Source organism: Dermacentor albipictus, chromosome 1 (assembly GCF_038994185.2).
Source record: "Dermacentor albipictus isolate Rhodes 1998 colony chromosome 1, USDA_Dalb.pri_finalv2, whole genome shotgun sequence".
Classification (NCBI taxonomy): domain Eukaryota; kingdom Metazoa; phylum Arthropoda; class Arachnida; order Ixodida; family Ixodidae; genus Dermacentor; species Dermacentor albipictus.
Genome location: NC_091821.1, coordinates 76511814 through 76537947, shown reverse-complemented (window position 1 = coordinate 76537947; position 26134 = coordinate 76511814). Strand labels below are relative to the sequence as shown.

At 42.1% G+C, this 26134-nt stretch overlaps 1 protein-coding gene across 8 annotated transcripts in view; it reads right to left on the bottom strand.

Annotated features, from left to right (window-relative positions):
* Positions 1–26134, bottom strand: part of sws (patatin like phospholipase domain containing sws) — a 281522-nt gene that overhangs the window by 24599 nt on the left and 230789 nt on the right. For all 8 annotated transcript variants that reach the window (XM_070522534.1, XM_070522537.1, XM_070522545.1 and 5 more), the window contains exons 28-30: positions 19797–19913; positions 13347–13495; positions 10066–10320 (exon numbers count right to left, since the gene is read on the bottom strand). In XM_070522534.1, coding sequence (XP_070378635.1) covers positions 10066–10320; positions 13347–13495; positions 19797–19913 — 521 coding nt within the window. The remainder of the gene's footprint in view (positions 1–10065; positions 10321–13346; positions 13496–19796; positions 19914–26134) is intronic.

Here is a 26134-nt window from a genome sequence, read left to right as displayed (position 1 = left end):
GTTTTTTTCTATAACGTGCATGTTGTAAGCTTTGTGATATTGTTTCTGTGTTATAGGACTGACATTTTTATGTTTGTAAAAAAATTATGTATCTCTATACCACTCATTTGATAAGTTGTGTATGCGATTTATTGTTTTCTAGTACAAATTTCATGCATGTTAACTTACTGCGTCTTGCTTCTTAGAACGCTTGAGAAATTCATTGTGAATTTGTTGTGAAGTGCTCGTGCACAATGCCAGCTGTTTTTCGGGTGACCAGGACCTTGTCAGGCTCCTGCCTTTTGTCCTGGCGCCCTCTTTTCATTGAAAAAAAAATGAAGTTTCACTTTTACTTTCACGAAAATGTCCAAAAAATTGGGCAGTCCGAAAAAATGAATGTATATCTTTTACTGCCCTTACAGGCTCAAATCACCACAGGAACGTGCAAAAAAGCTCTGAAGACCTGCCAGCACACAGGCATATCGGTGCTCGTACTGAGACAGCAGACGGCGTGTGCACATGTGCATAATTAAGGAATACATACTGTATACCAGTGATCATAGGCTAGTGAGGGCTAGGATTCACCTCACTTTGAAGAGAGAAAGAGCTAAATTGGTCAAGAAGAAACAGGTCAACCTAGAAGCAGAAGGGTAAAAGCAGATAAATTCAGGCTGGTACTAGCAAACAAATTTGCAGCCATAGAACAGAGAGATGATGAGGACATAAAGGTAATGAATGAAACCGTAACTAGGCTGGCTTCAGAGGCAGCAATTGAAGTGGGAGGCAAGGCACCAAGGCAACCAGTAGGCAAGCTCTCCCAAGTAACAAAGGACCTAATAAAGAAACGACAAAGAATGAAAGTGTCCAACTCAAGAGATAAGATAGAATTCGTGGAACTGTCAAAACTGATCAACAAGGCGAAAATAAGTGACATTCGAAACTATAATGTGAGAAAGACTGAAGAAGCCGTAAAAAATGGATGCATCCTGAAATCAGTGAGAAGGAAACCTGGCATAGGACAAACCAAGATGTATGCACTGAAAGATAAGCAAGGTAATATCATCAGCAATCTCGAAGATATAGTAAAGGAAGCGGAAGAATTCTGTGCTGACCTGTACAACACCCAGAGGAGTCGGGATACCTCCATTAGAAACAGTAATGAACAGGATACAGAAACTCCTCCTATAGCTAGCGATGAGGTCAGAAGGGCCTTGCAAGACATGAAATGAGGAAGAGCGGCAGGAGAAGATGGAATAACAGTCGATTTAATCAAAGATAGAAGAGACATAATGCTTGGAAAACTGGCGGCTCTTTATACAAAGTGTCTATCAACTGGAAGGGTCCCAGAAAACTGGAAGAATACAAGCATTATACTAATCCACAAAAAGGGAAACATTAAAGAATTGAAAAATTATAGGCCCATTAGCTTACTCTCAAGTATTATGTAAAATATTCACCAAAATAACCTCAAATAGAATAAGGGCAACACTGGACTTTAGTCAACCAAGGGAAAAGGCTGGCTTCAGGAAGGGATACTCTACTATGGATCACATCCATGTCATTAGTCAGGTAATCGAGAAATCCGCAGAGTACAATAAGCCTCTCTGCTTGGCTTTCATAGATTGCGAAAAAGCATTTGATTCAGTAGAGATACCAGCAGTCATAGAGGCATTAGATAATCAAGGAGTACAGAAAGCTTATGTAAATGCCTTGAAAAATATCTACAGAGATTCCACAGCTACCTTAATTCTACACAAGAAAAGCAGGAAGATACCTATAAAGAAAGGGGTCAGACAGGGAGACACAATCTCTGCAATGCTATTCACTGCGTGCTTGGAAGAAGTATTCAAGCAATTAAACTGAGAAGGCTTAGGAGTAAGGTTGACGGTGAATATCTCGGAAACCTTTACTTTGCTGATGACATTGGTCTATTCAGCAACACTGCAGACGAGTTACAACAAATGATTGAGGACCTTAAAAGAGAGCGCGTAAGAGTGGGGTTGAATATTAATATGAAGAAGACAAAGATAATGATGAATAGCCGGGCAAAGGAACAAGAGTTCAGGATCACCAATCAGCGTCTAGATTCTGTGAAGGAGTATCTTTACCTAGGTCAATTAATCACAGAGAACCCTGATCATGAGAAGGAAATTCATAGAAGAATAAAAATGGGTTGGATCGCATGCGGTAGACATTGTCAGCTCCTACCTGGAGGCTTACCATTATCATTGAAAGGAAGGTGTACAATCGGTGCATTTTACCAGTGCTGGCATATGGGGCAGAGATTTGGAGACTGACAATGAAGCTTGAGAACAAGTTAAGGACCACTTTAAGAGCGATGGAACGAAGATTGCTAGGCATAACGTTAAAGGGGCACTAAAGGGAAATGCTAAGTTGATGTGGACTGTTTAAATACCATTCCACAAACATCGCAACGCTTGTTTCGTGCCAAGAAAAGACTTAGTTTATGACAAACTTGTATCTGAAGGGTCCGAATACCTTTTTTGAAATTCAAATCTCCCGCCACACAATAATAATAATAATAAAAAAAAAGACAAAGAGAGGCTGCAGTTCCGCCGGAAAGGCGAAGCAGTATTAGTGATAGTGAAGTATACGACAATTACACGAAGGAGCATTACACCACTGAGAGACGCCAGATTCTTGGTTATGGGAGGGGACTCAGGCTGTGAAATTTAACTGCCTCCTACTATGAGGCTTTGTAAGTTCTCATATAGGGCCGTCACTTCACTGAACAATTCTTTGAGGTCACAAGAAGTTTCTCGAAAAAAAAAATATATATATATATTTCTTGAAGAAACTTCATGTATATATATTGTAAGGAGCCGCTTTATTCCAGCCGAGCTTGTGCTACTACCACGAGGATCAAGCTGTGCTGCTGGTGATGATATATACAGATGAAGATGTACAATGGATGATGATTTGTGGGGATGATGAAGTTGAAAGGTAGGCATGTGTTGCGCTCACACTAATTCTCTCTTGCTGTGGAACCGGCCGCCTGGCCGCGTGGAAGTATTATGAAATGCATAGAGTATATGGTTTTAAGTGAGAGACATGCACTACCTCTGTCCCACGGCAATGGGAATCGGATGGCATTCTAAGGGGCGAGACATGGTAATTGACAGGTGATTTCTGCTCCCTGACCGTGTAAGGTCCAATAAAATGCGTGAGAAATTTTTCGCATAAGCCAGAAACGCGCACAAGAGTCCAAAGAAGAACTCCGTCGCCAGGAGAAAAAGTCACAGCCCGGTGGGTCGAGTCGCAACGAAACTTGCGAGCGTCCTGGGAGATGCCGGTGTTAAGGCGGGCGAGGTGAGACAAAAACCGTTTCGAGAAAGGAGCTTCTGGGGGTACAGGAGTCGAGAGGAAGGATACATCAACAACAAAACTTGGTGAATGCCCACAGACGAGGAAAAAAGGTGAAAGGCCAGTGGTATGTTGTGAAGCCATGTTATAGGCAAATGTCGTGAACGGCAGGATTGCCTCCCAGTTCGTGTGGTTGGGGCGGATGTACATCGCAGTCATGCCGGAGAGGGTACAATGAAAATGCTCCATCAAGCCGTTGGTCTGCAGATGGTAACTGGAAGTTGTCTTGTGTATTGTGTTAGAGGCGCACAGAACTTTGGTAAGGATAGAAGAGAGGAAGACTCTGCCGTGGTCACTGAGGAGAACGTGGGGAGCGCCATGGCGTAAGAAAAAGAAATCGTCGACTTCAGCAGCAGTCCCGGATGGTAGAGATGCCGTCTCCGTGTAGCATGTTAGATGGTCTACGGCCGTTACAATCCAACAATTGCCATGTAAGGTCGTGGGAAGAGGGCCATACAAGTCTATTCCAACTACTTCGAAAGGCGAAGTGGGACAAGGCAGAGGTTGTAAAAAGCCAGAAGGAGCTGTTGTCGGTCATTTGTGGCTTTGAAAATGAACGCAGGATGCAACGTACTTCGCAACAGCTGAAGACAGGCCACACCAAGAGCAGCGACTTCGTATTCTGTCGTAAGTCTTGTGGTAGCCTAAATGACTGGCCGTCAGATGATCGTGAAAGGCTTCGAGCACCTCATGTTGCAGAGAACATGGTATGACCAGGACCCGTTTGTTGCCATCGAGGTGATAAATGTAGTGATGTAAAGCCCCATTGTGCAGCTTGAATTGATTAAGTTGTTGACGAAATCGGGCGTTTGAAGGTGACGAAGAACCTCCCATGCATTGGAGAATAGTTCGGCAGTATGGGTCGATACGTTGGTGGGACACAAGGACAGGTGGGCTGTCGGGTCTTAGCCAATCGAGGGTTGCGATGGGTAAAGCCGATGAAGAGGGCTTGTGACATACGCTAGTATGGAGAGGCGATGGTGAATCATCATAATTTGGCAGAGGGTAACGAGATAGAGCATCGGCGTCTCGATGCTTCTTTCCAGCCCTGTAGGTGACATCGAAATCGTACTCCTGTAGGCAAAGCACCCAACGACCCAGGCGACCTGATAAATTTTTTGGCGATGAAAGCCAGCACAGTGCGTTATGGTCGGTAACAACTGTGAACTGGCGCCCGTGAAGATATGGGCGAATTTTTGCGTTGCCCAAACAACAGCAAGGCACTCCTACTCGATTATGGTGTAATTCTTCTCTGCAGTGGTTAGTGTATGACTAGCATAAGCAGTTACTCATTAGCGGAAGGTGTTGTCACGTTGCATGAGAATGGCATAGAGACCGTGACTGCTAGTGTCGGCGTGAAGGATGGTTGGCGCGTTTGGATAGAAATGGCACAGCACTGGGTCTGACATCAGTTTCAAAGCCAGGAAAGCACGTTCACATTCAGCGGACCAAACGAAGGGCGCATTACTGGCGAGGAGTTGATGGAGTGGGGACGCAAGCGCAGCGAAGTTGTGTATGAAGCGCCGGAAGTAAGAAGCAAGTACAAGAAAACTGCGCAGGTCTTTTTGACGCAGCGGTTGGCAAAATTCGAGGAAGGCAGCAAGCTTCTCAGGGCCTGGTCGAATATCTTCTTTGCTGACTATGTGCCCCAGAACTTTGATGGTATGGCTGGCGAAACTGCATTCTTTTTTTGGTGTTGAGTTGCAGGCCAGCGTTTTCAAGACAGGCAAGGACTTCATCAAGACGTTGCAAATGTTGTGAGAATGTGGTTGAAAACACTACAATGTTGTCGAGATAGCACAGACTGGTTTTCCATTTCAAACCACGCAAGACATTATCGATCATGCGTTCGAAGGTGGCAGGCGCATTGCAGAGTCCAAAAGGTATCACATTGAACTCGTAGAGCCCATCAGGAGTAGAAAACGCTGTTTCTTCGTCAGATTCAGACATTAGTATTTGCCAGTAGCCTGATCTAAGGTCAAGGCTAGAAAAATATTCGGCATCGTGGAGCAAATCTAGTGCATTGTCAATCCGTGGCAGGTGGTAAACATTTTTGCGCATGATTTTGTTCAGCGCAGGGTAATCGACACAAAAACGCACTGAGCCGTCTTTCTTCTCCACTAGAACTGGGGAGGACCAGGGACTCGACGAAGGACGTATGATATTTCGTCTAAGCAAGTCTGATACGTTTTCCTCTTGATCTTGTGCTCTATAAGAGACATGCGATACGGGCGCCACTGAACAATGCGGGAGCCATCAGTCTGTATTTGGCGAGTAGTGGCGGTAGTCATACCGAGGATGGGCAAATTGACATTGAACAAAGAACGGCGTTTGTTCAATAGTGCGAGGAGATCTTGACTCTGGGCAGGCATTAGGTGAGGGCTCATGGTTGCCAGCAATGGTGTGGAAGAGGCATTACTTGGTGGCGATCTTGACTTGGGTGGCACTGTCAAAAGCGTGACAATTGCAACAGGATGAGTGTCAACAGCTCAAGTGCTGTGTAGCGCTGTGTCCACGTCTTGCCACTGTCTTTCATCCCTTTTCATGCGCTAAAAAACCTCAGTTATGGAATATCAACACGCCCTAACCTACGCTCGCTCAAGTGATAGTTGATCCACGAGGCAACAGTTGGGGTTTGGGAGTTTAGTTTAAGGCAGTAAGCAATGCAGACCCCCAAGAGAAGTGAATAAGGCCAAAGGTAATCAGAATCCCTCAATATACGGTATGGCCGTAGGGTAGAATGAATATGTCGCCATCCACAATGTCGCTGGAGTTGACACTTGTAATCTCTTCGCTAGATGGCCAAAGAGCGTAATTGGAGGAGGTGACGAGATGAATGCGTTCTTCATGGTTAGGAAGAGAATTGCCGGTGGCATCCAGTCGTATGAGGCACTGACAACAAGAGATAGAGGTGGACGCGGAATATAAGAAGTCCCACCCCAAGATGAGTTCGTGGGTACACTGATAAAATACCGCAAAAAACAATGTGGTGATGAATTCCGTCTATGGACACCTGAATAATACACTGCGCGATTGGACGAATAATAGCGTTGGTCGCTTCATGAAGAGAAGGGTCTGAGTAAAGCGTGGTCACTTTTCAGAGGTGGGAACAAAAGTCAGCATGAATCGAAATGGCAGTGCCTGTATCAACAAGAGCTTCGACGTATACACCTTCTACAAACACTGACAACAAATTGGACGGTCACTCAGGAGGAATTGTAGGCTGTCCAGTGGATGCAGTTTCCCCCCATAAAACTGCATCGGGGAGTTTTCTGAGAGGGCGTTCGTAACATGAGAAACGGGTCGGAGAGGCGACACCGAACGATGACGTGGAGACGGCGACCTGTGGCGAGATTCCTGAGAATTCACATGCATATCAGTACGGTAGGAAGGAGAAGGCGACCGGTGATAAGAGGAGCGATAAAATGTGTGCTCATAGCCCAATGCTGGATGGTGCGCTAGTATGTTCCTCGGGAGCGTAGCCACATTGCTCATCCTGTTGACGCCTTCGACAAAATCGTGAGATGTGTCCTCGATAGCCACAGTAGTGTAGTAGCGAATGGGGCTGGAAGGACGTGGAGCGTAGTAATGCTGTACACACACTGGCAGTGACAACGAAGCCAGTGGAGGGTGGTCTCCTGGTGTAGGCGAAGGGGTGGTGATGGCTGGAGAGAGCGTCGCAACATTGGCATACGTTGGTACCTGATGAGTGTAGGGGCCGTCGGAGCACGGTAGACGCGATGCGGACGTGATCTCTTGCCGAATGATGTCGTGCAAGCCAGTCAGTGGAGAAGGGACGGTACTTTGCGGAGCGCAGGAAGAGCACTGCCCGTGAAGCTCTTCACAAACGATGTTGCAGATAAGCGTGCGCAAGTCCATGGTCGAAGGGAGATGAATGTTGGAGGTATCGATGCACAGCCAAAGGGACTAGAGCTCCTCAAGTTGCTGGCAAGTAGTGATCACATCCTGGATGGTAGTAGGATTTTGCGTAGTAAAGGCATTGAAGGAGACGGTGTTTATGCTTTTAATAATGTGGCGTAGTCGGTCGCTCTGCGACATGGTGGCGTTCATACGCTTGCACAATGCAAGCCCATCCTCAATGTATGAGGTGTACGATTACCGAGTGAGTTGGATGCGCTCTCGAAGCTTCTTCTTCACGGCCTCAGCGCGAACAGCTGGGGCACTGAAAATCTGCCAAAGCTGTTGCGTGAACGTCGGCCAGTCAGGAAGATCGGGCTCATGGTTCCAAAACCAGGTTTTTGCGACATCGGACAGGTAGAACGGGATGTTCCGTAACTTCTACGAAATGTCCCACTTGTTGACGTCTTACGAGGTCCTAGTTTTGGAGCGAGTGCTCCACGTCATCCCCGTGTAGAACAGCGAAGACTTGAGGGTCGCGCTGGCGGCTGTTCATGGTCATGACAGAAGGCAAAGGCTGCAGTGGAACAGCGGCCTCTGACGTGCCAGGATTCGATGAAGCGAGCATGGCCGGTGGTGTTATGCAGCGACCTGAGCGGAGTTCCAGTGAGAACGTGCAAGAGGTCTTGGGGAACGAAAAGCATGGTCCACCACTTGTAAGGAATCGCTTTATTCCAGCCGAGCTCGTGCTGATATATAGTACACATGAAGAAGATGTACAATGGATGATGATATGTGGAGATGATGAAGTTGAAAGTCAGGCATGTGTTACACTCACAATATTGCTATGGGATAGTCGACACACCCACTGCAGGACATCTTGAGGTAAACCCGCACGTACGACCACGTCCGCCGCCGCTTCTATTGGCCTGGTCTCGCTCGCTCCGTCCGACGCTATGTTGCTGCCTGTGATCCCTGCCAGCGTCGGAAAACACCTCAGGTGCTACCTTCCGGTCAGCTCCAGCCGATCACTGTCCCTGTGGAACCATTCTTTCATGTTGGATTAGACCTCCTTGGTCCCTTTCCCACGTCATCCTCTGGGAACAAATGGGTAGCCGTCGCAACTGATTACGCCACCCGGTACACTATCACGCGGGCTCTCCCTACCAGTTGCGCCACTGACATCGCGGACTTTCTCTTGCGTGACATTATCTTAGTGCATGGCGCCCCGCGACAGCTGCTTACTGACCGTGGTCGAAACTTCCTCTCGAAAGTTATCGCTGACATTGTGCGTTCCTGCTCCATTCAACACAAACTGACTACCTCATACCATCCTCAAACCAATGGCCTGACAGAGTGGTTAAACCGTACTCTTACCGATATGCTGTCCAAGTACGTTTCCAAAGACCACCACGACTGGGACATTGCCCTTCCTTACATAACATTTGCGTACAATTCTTCCCGGCACGACACCGCCGGATTTTCTCCATTTTATCTACTCTATGGTCGCGAACCGACCTTGCCCCTTGACACAGTACTTCCTCCTGCTGCGGCCTCAACAACCGAGTATGCGTGCGACGCCATCGCCCTCGCCGACCATGCACGCCAGCTTGCCCGTACTCGACTGACGGACTCGCAAACCACGCAGCAGCGTCAGTACAACGCCCGCCACCGTGACGTACAGTTTTCGCCTGGTGCACTCGTGCTTCTGTGGTCGCCCTCTCGTCACGTCGGACTTTCAGAAACGCTCCTTTCGCGATACACAGGGCCCTACCGCGTGCTGCGCCACGTGACGCCTGTGACGTACGAAATTGCTCCTGTGAGCTCAACCTCGTCATCTACTCTGGCATCTAGTGATGTCGTGCACGTCAGTAGGCTCAAGACCTACTACACTGCTTCAGAGTCCGGCCTTTAGTAGCTCCGGGATGGCGCTTTTGCCACCGGGGGTAGTGCTACGGGATAGTATTTCCAATGACGAAGAGCCGAGCAGTAAGAAGACGACGACGACGATTGGAAGCTAGCGCGGGCTGTTGCCTCTTAGCCAACTGTGGCGTATTGCCTTGTAAATATACTTGTAAATAGCTTTTCGTCGGTGTCTTCCTACATAACAATAAATATATATGTGTGGGGTTCGGAATGCCTGGTCGGGCCCCAGCCTCCCCCACTCCGGAAAAATGAAAAATGACAACTTCCGCCTATGGTCACGGGGACGGCACAGAGGATGACTAGCTTTGTGAAGCACGGTGATGAGGCGAGCTCGTCCGACAGTGGTGAGAGTGTCAATGAGCTGAGCTCGTCCGAGAGTGATTAGCTTGAAAGCAGCAATAAATAACGAAATAAAATGTTGACATCTGTCACCAGTTTTTTAATTATTTGACACAGTAGTCGCAGTGGCACTATAGTGTGTTAATGTGTAGCGACAGGCCTGATTTGTGTATAACCAGCAACTGAGAAAATTTGATGAAAAAATGTGCAGCTTATACACGAGTATATACGGCAGGTGGGCACTGTGAACAGCATCAGGTGTCCTTGGATATCACTTCAAAATATAAGTGGCAATCACAACGTGGGTATTCCACAGTGGCCTGCTTTCAATCTGCTATAACAAGAAATTATTTGCAATGTACCAGTCACCAATTGGGTCCTTTTTTTTTCTCTTCTACATGTGTAAAAGTTAAATGGCTAGTAAATATTTCTTTTTGGTTGCTCAGAAGCATTTTGTCTACTTTACCAGGTCAGTTTGCATGTCTTGCAGCTCAACTAATAGTATGGTGCACACTCGCATAAAAGTAATTGTGCCTGCTGTCAACCCTGTCATTACAAGGGCAATAAACATACACTTGCCTGGAAAGAGCGTGCCTTGTCCAGGTTGAGGACTGAGCGCAGTGTGCGCTGACCAGCCTTCATGCCAGCGAAGAGGGTACGGCCATGAACATAACCAACCTCCATGATTTCGTCAAAGGAACCAAACTGGAGTGTCTTGTAGCGATCAATGGGAGGCCGTACATACGTGCAATAGTCGCTGGTTTTTACCTCCTCTAGCTGCCGCACACAGCTCACATATGCCAGGCGTGACTGGATCTCTGGAAGGCTTGGGATCTGGGGGGCAAGTCAATATCACGCATACAGATTCATATTAGGAAAAGAAGTAACCTCTGCACCCCTTCTCAGTATACCTAGAAACAATGCACTAACATCAATGTTTATGGCTCTGGTCAATACTATATATTTTTCAATCCCTCATTTTAAAAGATAATGAAGCGAAATTTCATCATAATTGGTCTAATCAGTTAACCAGAGGGCAAAGGCTTCTCAGAGATCTCTGATTGCCCTTTGTCTTGCATTACCTGAACATACCTCCTACATGAAAATTTCCAAACCTGGTCCCCTGCATCCAATCATCTGCTGTCCTTGATTGTGTTTCCTTTCCTTGGCAACCACTAGGTTACTCCAAGAGACTCTCCTATGTACATTACATGACTTGTACATCCCCATCCCTTCTTAATTTCAACTAGAATACTACCCGCTTGTGCTTGATCCCAAAACCACATTTCTTTCAGAACAAGATCCTCTCTCACCTTCCCTCCCATATTATCCAGTGGATTGCCTAATTCAATCATGTTTAGGCAGGCCAATCATGGTGTGACCTGACACTCCTGCAGCAGGCTGACCTTCTCGCACACCAGCAGTCTGTGATATGATGTGACCACCACCTCCAATTTCCATGAGACAGCTTGCTCAAAATGCCCAAAACCATGCTCAACTTGGTGTGTGTGTTTTAACCTGGCGGTGCGTGTTTTAATCCTTTAATTTACCGTTTCAAACTGTGCATGTAACATGACAGTCTTTTGACCATGCAGATGCACCCTTCATTTCTTATCCTGGTGTGGTATCTATGTTACTAAATTTGAAAACCAAAACATTGTGCGGTCCTGACAATATCCCAAACATATTCCTACGACGATATGCTTTATCTCTTGCTAAATTTTTTGTTATAATTTTTCGCACTTCTTTGCTGACTTCACAACTACCCAGTAATTGGAGGACGGCCCGAATTGTACCCATCTTTAAAAAGGGAGACCGCCTGACACTGGGAAATTACCGTCCTATTTCACTAACTTTGCAATGCTGTAAAATTATTGAAAATATCATAGCTACTAGTATAACAAACTTCCTCGAGGAACGCTGCATATTGACCAAATATCGGCATGGATTTTGGAAAGGATTATCAACCCTAACTCAACTCGTCACATTATTTCATTCTCTGGCACTGACCCTCGATTAGACACGGTAGGATAGATATGCTTTTCTTAAATTTTTGCAAAGCCTTCGATAAAGTTCCTCATAGTAAACTTATTTTCAAACTTGAATCAATAGGCATTCCAGAAATACTTATTGTCTGGATTTCAGCTTACTTGAGTAATCGCAAACAATATGTTGATGTAGCGAATCAGCACTCAGGCTGTCTTCCGGTCAAGCCCGGTGTACCTCAGAGCAGCGTGTTAGGCCCTTTGCTCTTTATATTGTATATTAATGATGTTGTTGAAGTTGTTCGCCATGGTGTAGAAATAAGATTGTTTGCTGATGATTGTGTTTTGTTTAAAGAAATTAGTTCCACTAACGATTACAAAGATCTCAACACTAGTCTGGGCAATACACATCAATGGTGTGTAAAATGGGGAATGACCCTCAACACAAAAAAATCTGCTGTCATATACCTACATATTAGGGTCTTCACCATTACAAGAAGTAAGTTGCTATAAATATCTCGGTGTAACACTCACTTCAAAACAGTCTTGGAATCGCTATATTGATAATGTTTGTTTATCCGTCTCCCGCAAGCTTTGTGTCCTTAAACATAAACTTAAAATTGCTCCCGCTAATGTTAAGCTGCTCTGCTATACTGCTCTTGTACGGCCAAGACTGGAATATGCGTGCATTATGTGGGATCTTCATACTAAGTGCAACATTGATTGTCTTGAACGTATTCAGAGAAAGACCGTAAGGTTTATTTTTAATAAATTTTCAGCAATAGATTAACCTTCTGATTTAATGCAAGCAAATAGCATTCCCTTATTACAGGCACGAAGGCAAAAATTTAGATTACAATTTCTTTCCCAACTCATGGAAAAGAAACTAGCACTAGATGCATCAACATATTTGTCACCCTTAACTAGCAGGCCCACCCGACACCATAACGAAAGCGCCCTAACCCCATATTTTGCTCGCACAGACCTACCTAAGTTTTCTTATTTCCCAAGAACCATTAGTGAGTGGAACTGCCTGATCAAAGCAAGTGATAAAACTGTGAAGTAACCTTACTGAGCCTGTATTATTGTTGCCTTTTTTTTCATTGCTGTTTCTTTTGTATTTCTTTTGTATTTGTACCGACCACCCTGCTTGGACCATAAGTCCACAGTATTGTATAAACAAACAAACAAACAAACAAACAAACAAACAAACAAACAAACAAACAAACAAATAAGACAATTTTCTCTTCAGGCATTGATAAGATACCATTTGACATCTTCAGATAAATAATATCAGTTACCTTAAAGGTTTATTCATATGAGTTCTCGGATGAATAATATAACATAATTTATCGTTCCTTTATTTCATTTATTAGGCACAAGTAATTTCCCCTATGGTGACCTTGGTGTCAGTGTTCATTGTCTTATGATATGAATAACATGAATATGTTACAGCAAAGTGCATGTTGCTGCAAAGCTTATACTTTTCTTTGGCAGAACAAACTACACACACAGTTTGTGGCCACTGCTACATTGGCTTTTATAGTGCAAAGAATTTCGTCCTGAATTTTGGGTCAGCTAGCAGCTAAAGACAGACCTCATAATTGAATAAGCAGGACAGTTCTGCTTATTTTCTCTATAATTTCCAAAATTGCATACACAAACAAAATTTAAGCAATGGCATTTTGTGATAAGCGAAAAGTAAGATGCTGGGAAAAATGACTTCGCACTTAGTAGTAACACCCTGTTGTTCTGCAAGTCAGTCCTTATTTTACTCACCGCTTAGCAACAGCTGAAGCAACAATAATTTTTGTTAACTAAATCAGTTGCAGATTTGCAAGAGTAATCGATGCTGAAAAAATAAAAGGGTCCTACCTTGACTGTGTTCGAAATGGGGTTCCAGCGCTTGAAGAGCAGCCACCAGCCACTCAAAGAGTCGCCATAGTTGGTGAGGTCAGTGTCATCTTGGCTGCCCACGTCAACAGCTATGATAGTCTCGGCGCCCATCTCTCGCATAATGTCCGCTGTAAAAGTTGTAAAGACAATAGCAAGGTGTCCACATTATATTTCCAATAACTGTTCAACCCAGATTGGGTTGCAAAACCTTATGCTGATGTCTTTTTGCACAGACATTGAAAACTACCATGCAATTAAGTGATACACTGCATACTGCTCCCCAGAGAGTTTCATGTGAGCTATGTCCTGACAGTGATTCATTATTGACAATCTGCTGCACCCTGTACGGAAAGGTTGCCAGTATACATAACTAAGCAAACAGGTAGAGAATGAAGAGATAAAAGCACATAGAGAGCAGTGATGCGCTGATGGAATGCAGCCTAAAATAAATGCACTAGAACCCCATTCATAAGTTTTCATGAGATGTGGAAAGAAAAGATGATGGTCAGATGACGGCAGTTTAACTTTAATTCAAGAATTATTTGTCTTCTCAAGCTTGACCAAGATTTTTAAAAAAGAAGCCAGATACATACTAGCATTCGTCCTTCTGTGTGGCTGTGATAGCCATGCATTTTTGTGATGCACATTGTTGCCATCTACATTATGCTGTCTGGCGACCCCTGATGCCGCATATATAAATTTGTATAGATACGTACAGATTTCTATCTACATGGAGTAACCATATCTACACAAAATTTTTAAAACCTTCACATATTTGTGCTGTGTCTGCTACTGACTTTGACAAGTTTTGAACGAGAACTTCAGTGCATTTGTAGTATTACTGCTGCACCAATACAGTACATCCATGTACTGAACTGCACATTTCCGCTGGACTTCTACCACTCAGGTTGTCGGAAAGTCCAAAATGCCATAAAGTGCTAAAACTTGACATAAAAAAGGAATATCTAGTGTGAAAGCAATACAAGGGAGTTTATGGATACTGTGCACTGGGACTATGCAATCAGAACATATAATCCAGTAAAATGCGATGACTGGGAACACACAAACAGGGTTCTACTGCAAATGTCCTCAAATGTATTCCAATAAGAAATAAGCTCCAGAATAATATGTGCCACCTCTCATACTTTATTGCATATTAAAATTTCAGTATTAACAACAATATTAAAAGACATTTGCTAACGGTTGCCTCAAAAGTTCCCTGCAACAATTTTGCTGGCAATAATGTCATAAATGTCTGAGCCAAATATTATTCCTGCATGTACGGCTAGGAGTTCACAATGCTTTTTCCTTCAACTTTTCGAAGCCCCCGCAACTTTTTTTCTTAACAGTTACATACAATGGTTACCATGAAGGATTTTCTTAAATACAGCAGCACCATAGCAACTGTAAGCAGCTACATGCTAAGAAAATACCATTGTGCTATTACTAAGATCTCTAAGATCTAAGTTCTAACTGGCAGTTAGAACTTTTCTATAGATGACTCCATTAAGAAAGTGTGCAACAATGTTGGAGTGGCTCTTTCATTAGCATACAGCTTGTAGGTTCTGCCTCTTGTAATGGCAAGCTCACATAAATGAGAGAAAGCACAAATACATGTGCTTTGTACTTGTCTTAATACATTTTAAACAGTCCTGCTTGATACAGAGACAGAGTGATATTCTTATCTTGCATAATAAGAGCATCTAACTTCATTCCACTCAACCAAACCACTTTACTGGACAAGTAGAAAGGCTATCCTTATCAGCAATAAAATTTAACTAATTTAACTTGTCATTCACTAACTACTGGTAAACCTAAAGAAAAGACAGCTGAGAATTTTTAAAAAATTTGTTTATACAAAACAATATTTTGGATTTTAAAATTAAGGCACTACATTTAAAGGCCCAGAAAAATAACTGACTTGGAACAATATCAACAAAATGTCAAAACTAGCTTACCTCGCCAACAAAGCCAAAACTAGATGGACATGCATCAAGTTCCTATGTTAAATTTTGACTATTTATCAAAAGCAAGCAATTCCAAACACACTGCATTTTTTATTTACAATAAAACAAACACTGTCATTGTGCATTAGTGATATTCTGATCTTGCATAATGAGAGCATCTAACTTCATTCCACTCAACCAAACCACTTTACTGGACAAGTAGAAAGGCTATCCTTATCAGCAATAAAATTTAACTGATCTATTTAAGTGATTAAGCACACATTTTACATTTTTTTTACATTTTACATTACTGAATGCAAGGTATTGTGTCAGACCTCCAGAATATGCACCCCTTCCTTTAACATAATTTACAGTTTTCTCTACAATGGTGGCATCAATCAAACTATTGCAAATGCTTGAAATCCCAACAATAACACACAAAAATACTTTTTCAACGCAGTGCATCTTTTTAAAGGAGAGAGACAAAAATACAGCTGCTTTTGCAAACAGCTGCACATTGCTGCCACACAGAGAAAGATAACTTTTAGTCAGGAGAGCACAAGAAAATTTCACGGGGCAAGAGAATAGAACAGCACAGGTTATATATGCCAGATCCAGCAGTCTGTTGTGACTAACATGCAGGGTTACCCAACACAGTGTATTAAGTAGGTGACAATAGACATGCTGATTATAATTGTTATTATGTACACATGCCAGCTGCGTCATCTGCTCAGCAACACATGCTCCTGTATTATTAAGGCTTGACAAAAATTATCTCCAATTTTGTAGGCTGCATAAATTCCTGCACTAGTCTCCAAGCGAAGGGCTGTGAGAAGTTCTGAGTAAAAGAAGTGAGTAAAATGCGCGAACACTTAAAGAAGAAAAGCTATAGACAAAGAAAAGGAAAAAAGGAAACAAAATTGTTTTAGAATCACATGAGGTGCTTTTTTAATTTGTCAATTCTTTTGCTCCATTTTTAGATACAAACTACTATGAGTGTATGAATATTAGATCATTTTTGGGGGGGGGGGGGTGGAGGGGAGGTTTTGATTTCAATACTGAGGTAATTAATGTTTGAATCAATGAGAGCATTCTATGTTCTGAATGCTTCTACAGCATTTTGAAAGTATTATTCAAACATGTAGAAGCTAGGAGTCAGCTTTCATAAATAAAATGATTCCATAGTCTATGCTGACTAGCAAATGAAAGAAGAATACTAGTTATACATTATACACTCTGCTATTGTCAATGAACAATAAAGCTTGGTAGTATTGCCTAATGCAGAAAATTTTATAAACTTGCCACAGTTAGGCTGACGCATAGGTGTAGCCTAAATGTGGCAAAAAAAAAGTATACGAATTTTTGGTTGCAATTATTGCAATGTATACCAGGTGATCATATTTAAGTATTACAGAATTTTTAAAAATTGCCTGTAGTAGATGGCATAATTCTATGCCTTGAGCTGTATTATTCTGAGGCAGACATTACTTGCATGAGAAATTAAAACACACAATCAACTAATTGACCAAAATCTGCTAGTGAACTTTTTAATTATTTGCATTACGGCATATACTGCAACTTATGAATTGGAGCCAGTGAGATTGCAAGGCATATCCACTTAGAATGGATTTTGAGGAAGGCACGGGTTCCGAGATATGCGTCCTGAAACTAACAGTAAAAATGCACTGTTGTTCCACTTACTTTAACAAAATTATATTTTAGTCATTGAAGCACCAATATATTAGTAACTGAACACCCATATATTTCGTCACACACTCTGGCAATGAATATCTTGAAGCTGGTGTCATCCTGAAAATCTATCCTAAGTGGATACGCCTTGTAAACTCACTGACAACTCACAAATTCCAATATATGCTGTAAAGTAAATAATTAAAAAGTGAATTGGTGAATTTTGTCAATTAGGTGATTATGTGTTTCGATTTCTTGTGCAAGTAATGCCTGCCTCTTTGAATAATCCAGCGCAAGGACTAGAATTATGCTGTCTGCTACAGGCAATCTTTAAATATACTGTAAAATTTAAAAATTATCACCCCATAACCTCTTGTGATAGACTGAAGAATTAAAAAAAAAGTTAACTGTTCTTGACCACATTATCAAATGCAGGGACAAATTGCAGGCAATTCTTTTTGCCTGATATTATTGACGCATTTGCCGTTTCTGCACGTGAACACAATATCTCTAAACATTTTCGAAAAACATTTTCATTTTTTATAATGCACTGAAGCTAAATGCAGCTAGGCTGCCATCAATAGCTATGAAAAATATACCTACTATAGCTTCTTCCAAGTTTCACTGATTCACTGCAAACAAGTATGGGTGTTTTTACTGTCTGTTCTAAAGACTCACATAAATTTTCATTTGTATTTGCCATTGCAAGACCTTTTTCACTAATGTGCCGAATAACACTATAGGCAAAAGTACACAGCATTTTGCTTGAAGCATTTCCGCATCATTTACTGCATAATTTCTACCATTAACAATGTGTTAGATTTGGAACAGCGTTTCATGACAAGCATTGTTTAAGTTAATGACCTATTCTGTTCCAAGTTGAAGGGCTGTAATCTTGAACATACAATGAGATGCTGCTTAAGCTTTGTTTGCTTTGAGACAAAGAAAAAAATTACTCCTGGTTCATTCTTTTTTTAACTTCAGTACCAACAATATGTTTAACAAATGTTATCCAACTATTATTTGATTCATATTCACATTCGGAATTGAACTAAGACTATTCGATTTATATTCCATTCAGTACACGCTGCAGCGGTACTGTGAATATGGCAATCTTCTGCTGAGCACAAGGTTGCAGGTTTGATTACTGGCCACAGCAAGTCTCATTACAAAGGGGATGGAATGTAAAAAGCTTATGTGCTGTGCTTTGGGTGCATACTAAAGAACCTCAAGGATTTCAAAATTATTCTGCAGTCTCTACTACAACATCCCTCAAAATCCTATGTGCAGGATAACCACACACAATAAGTAGTTTTGGGATGATAAACGTTATAACTTGACTATTCAATCAATTCGCTTAAAAATTACTATTCGCGTACCCCTACAAGTCTCAGTTACCAAGAAAATAATGACATGGAACTGTGTCCATGAATAAGCCTGGAGAAGCAGGGCCTTCATCCCACTTATTAGCCTTAAATGTAAAGCTCTTCAGATAGGCAGATGTAAGTGAATGCAACCATAGAGTGCAAATCAACAGGCCTATTTAACCGCTCAATATAAAGGGCACTTCTAAAAGGATAGTGCAAAGGTTACAAAGAACCAAAAGGCAAAAACAGAAGTACAAATGTTTTCTCTTGCCCACCCAGAAAGAAAAAAAAAAGGGCAATATGTACCGGCAAGACATACTCTTGGATAAGTCAGCTCCTTAAGTGTGTACTTTGTTAGTTCATGCATGCATGTGAACCTAAAACTGGCAAGGTTACGTATACAAAGCTTGCTTGCACCAATGAAGGAAACTTCCAGAAAATCAGCTTTTCTACTTCATAAGCAACAACAACCATTGCAAGTCAGGCCACAAAACAAAATGGGTTTTCAATATGTATCTAACCACTGCTGAACTCCATTGGTGCAAGCCAACCCTCAAGCATGCTTCTGTAGAAAAAAATAATTGAATCACACTGTGCCATGGCAGAAAGCAAGTGAGCCATGGTGCCGTGCCTTTACCTGGAACATTGTTCACATAGCAGCCGTCGACCAAGAGGTGGCCGTCGTAGGGATCACATAGTGGTGGCAGGGGCCCCACGATGCTCATGCTGGCTCGAACGTAGTGCCACAAGGAACCTTACACAGATCAACCAAGAAGGCAATTGCACTTCAAGCCTTCATTCTAACACTACACTTGTGCCCTTACAGTCCACGACGGCGACTTTCCATGGTCTTTTTGGCATCTTGCATTGGCAGGATGTACGCTATATTTGTGCATTTGCAAACACATCTTGGCCACTGCCACTTTCGATGGCAGCCTCAATGCAATGTGTGAAAGTTACAGTTTTGACAGATGCATATGAAGTGTGTGACTAGCCACTATTAACCCCACTGCTAGCATGTCTGGCACCTTACCTGCATGTCATGTGACAGGGTATGGTTATAGTTTTGTGCATAGCTGCAGAGCTTAGCCCTAGCAGACCCACAGTTCAAGGAATGCTCTGCAGCGGTTTAGTGGTACCCAAGCTTAACTATAGCCAGAAGGATGTCATTTCCAAGACAGGACATATAAACATAAACAGCGGGGACAGGCAGACTCGAAAGGGGTTAAAGTTCAACTTAAAGCTGATTGACAAACAGGGGATGACGGGACACAGCAGAAATGGAGCATGGGGAAGACAAATCAGGCCAGCAGGAGCAACTGCGTGCAAGAACAGGCAAAGGAGCAGAATGAGGCAAGGAGGAGAAGGGGGAGGCAGTTACTAAGCACAGAAGGCGAGACAGGTGGATAGCCCATGGAAGGGCTCACCTGGAAGATTGTTGACGTATCCCCCGTCCAGAAGCAAGTGTCCATCCACAGGGTCGCACATGGGAGGCATGTAGCCTGACAGAGACATGCTTGCTCGAATGAAGCGCCACAGAGATCCTGAAACAGGCGAGACTTCAACACTGCAATGCCTGAAATGTCTTGTTTGAGGGGTCCTTTTGTCACTTAAAACATTGGTGTAATTACCTCCTACAACAACTTACGGCACCTTGGGCTGCTTCCATTCCTGTTTGGAGAATGATGCAAATTCTATAATCAACACAACCTTACATACAAATTCTTCTTACTTCAGCATATATATTCTGTCTATTTTTGAAGATATTTCCTCATAAAGGAGAAGAGAAATCAAACTACTACATAGATATAAAAAAAAAGCTATATGGTAATGTCATTTCCAATTATGGAATGTATTTTAGAGTTCCTGAAACAATTCTGATCTATTATTAAAACACTTTTTGTGTTAAATAATTTCAGTTTCATTACCTGACAGTCAGGCATTCACCATGACGTAATTGACACTACAGTGGGTTGATCTGGCTTTATACACAAGGCATCTTATCTATGCTTATCATGTGGTTTAAAAAATAAGGAAAGTGGCCTGCCACTGATTGTCCAGCAATGCTTTTGAAGCCAAGGCTTGCGCCCTGTTGATTTAGTGTGCAAGCCTAAGTTTTCCCAGCCTTTACTGTTGCACACTATTTTGCTGAGAGAAGGTGTACATTTTGATATAACCAGGTGCCTATGATGCCAAAAGAGCCACGTCAGATAACTTTTCACCACAGAAGATGCTAACTGCTTCGCATTTTACTCAAATTATTATATTTCACTTGTGTATACATTCGCTTGTCAAAAAGTAGACAGAGTGGAAGAGAACAGGCACCTTGACTAAACAACAGAAATCCTGACAGAAGCACTACTTAGTTCATCTGAAAGTTACAAATTATACGTTACTAATGTCATCTCTCTCCGTGATCTTCTCAATCCGTAGCGAGTTTCTCAGATCATAGTGCTCAGTTAAAAGAGCTGTCGGTGCTTGCATGCTGGCCCACAAAGCCCTGCAGCCATCTCTGCATAGCACTGGATTAACAGATACAACATGCTTTGCAACAAAACCTAATTGGCGATTCGAAGTGCCAAGCTTGACGTTTATGCCTAAACAGTTCTTGAAATTAAACTGTTCTTCTACAACAAGGACCAAACTTTTTGTAGGCCACTAAACAGGCCCGCAACATGCTTTCACGAGTTTTTAAAATTACTTTCTTATAAATTGTCTCACATGTCTCACAGAGCTCCAACAAAAATTTCCCAAAGTATTTTGTATCAGTAAAGAAACGAAAAGCTAAATGTCAATTTTCAACACATTAGTCTCTTTCGTTCCTTCATTCATTGATTTTAACACAGTCAAAGCAGCAATTCTCTTCTGGCAAGGCTTATGCTCCCTCCAGTCACAACTGGAACGACTTCTATTCCTTCACCTCCCTACATGCCTAACCCTGTGACAGCCAGGCTACTTGCAGCTAGGCCTCCACATGTCAATGTGTGCTGTTCATTTTCTAGAACACTTTTTGGTAATTTTAACTGTTTGCTTTCTCTGCTACTTAGCTTGCTTGTTCTGGCTTCTGGTGTTTGTGAGTAAGTACTGATGTGTTGTGATCACTAAAGGAATTCCAGCTCATCAAGAAAACAAGCTATCATGCTGCTTCAAGGACAGCAGCAAAATTTTTTTTTGTGTGTGTGTTTGTACCTGGCAAAATGACAAGCTTATTCATTAGAAGCAGCAAAATCCACAGCAATTACTTTGGAAAGCATAATAGAAATTTCCAAACAATATTTTTTTACTTGCACACAATTCTGTGTACAGATGCTGGCAACACTGATAAGTGAATGTGATGTCAATAGAAACTGACAAAAACTGAACCAAAGAAAACTGAGAGCAGACGTTGCTTTTAGAGGAAAAAAATTCATTTTAGTTGAGCCATGCAATTACAGTTTTTTAGTAAATGTCTACAGCATGCACATATATTCTTTTTTTTTCTTCTTGTTGAACATGCCCATGCATCTTGGTGCCACTTTAGCTTTGTAATTTATCAGATGCCAATGAGCCATAGATGTTCCGGTACAACAGACAAGATGAGGAAGTACCAATGATAATCCTCAATACTATAACGGAAAGCAGAGAAAGTCGGGAAGCATGCAAGAAACTACTAAAGCTATAGTGTCAAGTGGACGACCATGGAAAATAAGCTAAACCACATGTACTGACAATGTGTGGAGTGAAGGCAATGCCACTTTTTCAATAAAAATTGTTCATAACTCATAAAAAATTTTCTTGGTACAGAACCCTCAACAGTTTTCAAGAAATGTATTTTTTTATACAGCAGAACGCACGTGACGACAGAAGTGTGCTGAAGGATGCAAGGTCACATAGCACAGAAGTTTAATTAGAGTAGTTCTCCCTTTGTCACTTTGCATAACATCCGGTGCCTGTTGTAAAATATAGGTAATTGCTTAAGGGATCACATAATGCATGCCTTAATCAACAGGAAGCAAAAAATTTTAGTTGTGCCACATGTCACTGCGTGTTCTAATTGGCTCAGTTCTGTTAATCTATGTGCAGCCAAAAGGTGGAGGAGCTTTAAAAGGCCACAGAGAAGGACAAGCAGTGTTGTGGATGAAATAACATGTTTGCTGGGGTGTATGTGTGGGGAGTAATATTTAGTTTAGGCATTCATGACAGTATTATGAATTTACTGGATTTGTTAAAATTACAATATTAAAAAAAATGTTGCAAGCTAGGCTTTGTTGCGGTCATGTCCAATTGCCCAATTTTGTGGTAATTCGCGCATTTCATGCATTTAGACATCACACAGCAAAAGAACTCAGGTAAACAAACACATGTAAAGCGGTTTATTTCAAAAGATTTACTTATTCCTGAGGCTCTCAACACTACTTGAACAATAATGTGTGCTAGCACTGAAAGCACACTCCTGGTTGGAGGCCAGAATTTGCACCGCAAGTCTATAGGGTGCTCATAGTTGCTATCCTCAAAAGTGCTCTCATCCAAGGTCATTTGCCGACCATCTGAAGATGAACTATAATCATCTGCGGCACTAGAATCCCCTTCTTAACCACTGAATTTATCAGAATTTCATCCCTACACCGTACGTGCAGACAACGCCCCCCCCCCCATGTCAGCACTTCACGTCAATATCACCCGAAAATGCCATCAAGCATGAAGGAAAAAAAAGAAGGCCCGCCCTCGTCTGGAGACATTGCAGAGAGCACTGAATATTTAAAAAGTTCTCAAAAGCTGATGCTACCAACCCAAATAATCAGCAAATGCGAGCACATGCGCGTGTCGGGGTCTACCCAACATCCGACCGGAACGGATATTTTCGCTCGTCAGGTGGGGCCCGACACACAACCGCAAGGGGTTAAAATTTAGAGTTGGCTTAGCTAAACCTAACCAGCACCCAGCATCAATAACTCTGTTACATTGTGCAAATCATCAGAACCATCTTCAGGAAATGGATCAGTTTATGCGCCGTGCTTAAACCCAATAAAATAATTAGGCTCAGTAAAGCACTCCTGCCAGGCTTCATAAGATAAACCTCGCTGTATTATGAAACTTGCATTTCAGAAAACCCACAATGTAACAAACTTTCTTTGTTTCCTAATATTAGTTTCATTAAAAACCATGTATTTCTTTTCGTGATTTAGCAAAGTAATTTTGTTCCACAGTATCATGAAGTTCACATGCATTGCATACGTGTTTCTGGAACATTTGTGACAAAAAAAAAAAAAAAAGAAAAACAGTGCCCAATATATCAATTATCTTTTGTGTGTATTCATTCTTATGCAAACATTGCTGGTGAGTGGTGATAAGCCTTGACCATCAAGTGAAGGATGAAACGTACCACACTATTTGTAGTGTTCGTGTAGAAACCATGCTAGGTGTGCTCTATTCACACTACCAAATGCGTGAGCAGCCAGTTTGAACAAAAAATGCTATGCAGATGTGATCTAGCTAATACTAATGCCTTGACAACAACAAAACGAACATGTGTTGTCTTGATGTCATGTTGCAGCACTGTCCTCATTGTTATTGTGAACAAATGTCAAGAACGTATCGTGCCATCTGAAGTCAGCTGCCAGCATCAGGCACAGTTTGTGCCAAGGTTTGCTCTCAATGCAATGTTCACAACCAAGCTTGTTTTTTTCATCCAATATTTCTTACTTAATTTGAGCAGTTTTGTTTATAAAAGCTTACTAAGATGCTATTTAGGAGTGGTCTAGGAACTTTCCATTATTACTGCTGAAACGTAGTAACTTCCTAATAAACAAAATTCCTGATTTAAGGAGACACTAAAGGCAAATATTAAGTCAACATGGACTTAAAATAATATTCCCAAAAAACGTTGTAGTACTTGTTTCATGCCAAGACTTGGTTTAACAGAAAATTTAATGTGAAAGGTCCGCACACTTCTAGCGCAGTTCATATCGCCTGCTCCTGAGCGGGAAATCATGATGTTGCATATGTCATCACTGACAATTACTGACGTCGTTGAGTAAAGCAGTACCCAACAGCCGGCGATAGTTTCTTGAGCAAAACGCAAAAGCGCAGACAGAAACCAAGCCAAGACAAAGCAGATGTTTTGAAAGAGGGGAAAAGAAAAGTGAGCAGCAAATCATAAGCACGACTTTCGACGCTCATCATTATAGGCCTCGTTTTCTGCTACTTGCAGTTTATGAGAGTTTTGTGAGCCAACAAAACCAGCGCAGCACTACACAATAATGAAACTACTGAAATGCAAAAGCACGGGCGGTGCAGAGTCAACAATAACGAAACTTATCGATATCCTGCGTCACCGTCAAGATTAACATCAAAAGGTTGATTTTTCGAAGAATCGAATGGATGTACACAAATAGCATTTTCTTTTGTCTTATATGCAATGCAATGATCTTTTTATTTTGAGTAGTTAAGTACTAGTGACAGAATTGTAATAAGAAGTCCCTACATCATCGAGCTAGTCCTTGAATGTCCCGGGCTAGTCCCTGAATTCAGGGTTGAGTACTAGTGACAGAACTGTAATAAGAAGTCCCTACATCATCGGGCTAGTCCCTGAATGTCCTGGTGGAGTCTCAAATCCTGGCCTGTATTCACCTCAATTTTTCGATTACTAAACTCTGTTCTCTATAATACTGATGCCTCAGACGCTCTCGAGCATTATACTATCACTTTAGCCTGACTTTATTTTTGCCTTTAGTGTCCCTTTAACAAGGTATTGCACTGAAGGTGGGACTTCACTATATCAAACTTCAGCTAATGTAGTATGACCTAAGAAGAAAAGGTCATTCATGTAGGCAAGTTCTTTATGTGACTAGCAGCAGGCAGCCCGAAAGAGATGTGCCACACATTATTAATACGAATGCATATGTGAAACAGTAAGCATATTAGCACATCTGTCAGTTGATGGTGCATTTTACAAGAAATATTCATAAACAGGATGGAGGACAACGAAAAGCAAGTCTCGAAAGAAAGGTTGGCAGAAAGCAATGTGGTAAACTGAATGCGCAGAATTCTTATCACACAGAATGCGCCTGGCTACTGCACTGAATGTTCTAGTAGAAGTGAGGCTGCTACACAAAGAATGCAACAAAATTGTTCTCGCAAGCTACATGGTTCAAGCTGGAGCACACCTTGGTGGACAATGGGCCGCAAGTATCTGTATGTCATTGCTGAGGCATATGGCAGGCTTTTCTGCAAGAGCGCCTAGCATAAAGCAACTAAGCTGTTTGTAGAGTGTGTATGTTACCATGGAGGGCAACATACTATTTATGCTCTCCAGTGCTTGTGCTTCTTACTGGAATTTCCTTGCATTACCATTCCAGGTCTAAAAATGTGCACAACTGTAAAATGCTGCTTTCTAAAGCACTTTATTCAACAGCTTGAAGAACCATAACTATGTCACAAAGAAGCTGCACTATTTAAGTAAATTCTGTATATGGGAAAAGCTTATATTGTGATCGATGCATGTGCAGTACAGTTAAACCGCAATATAACAAACTTCAATATATCAAAATACAAACTTCAATATAACAAAGTTTGTTTAGACACAATTTCAACATTATGAAATATCACCGTCACCGTGAAGGAAAACTGAGACATTAAATGGAGACTACCGTGGACACAGATGGTCAAATGGTTGAATTGCATGTGGCAGCATGCGAACGTTCCTCTCAAATTGTGCGCGAGACGAAGCATCATCATGTTCCGTATAAAGTCCAAGTGTGATAAGATCATATCGCGCCCTGCGCAC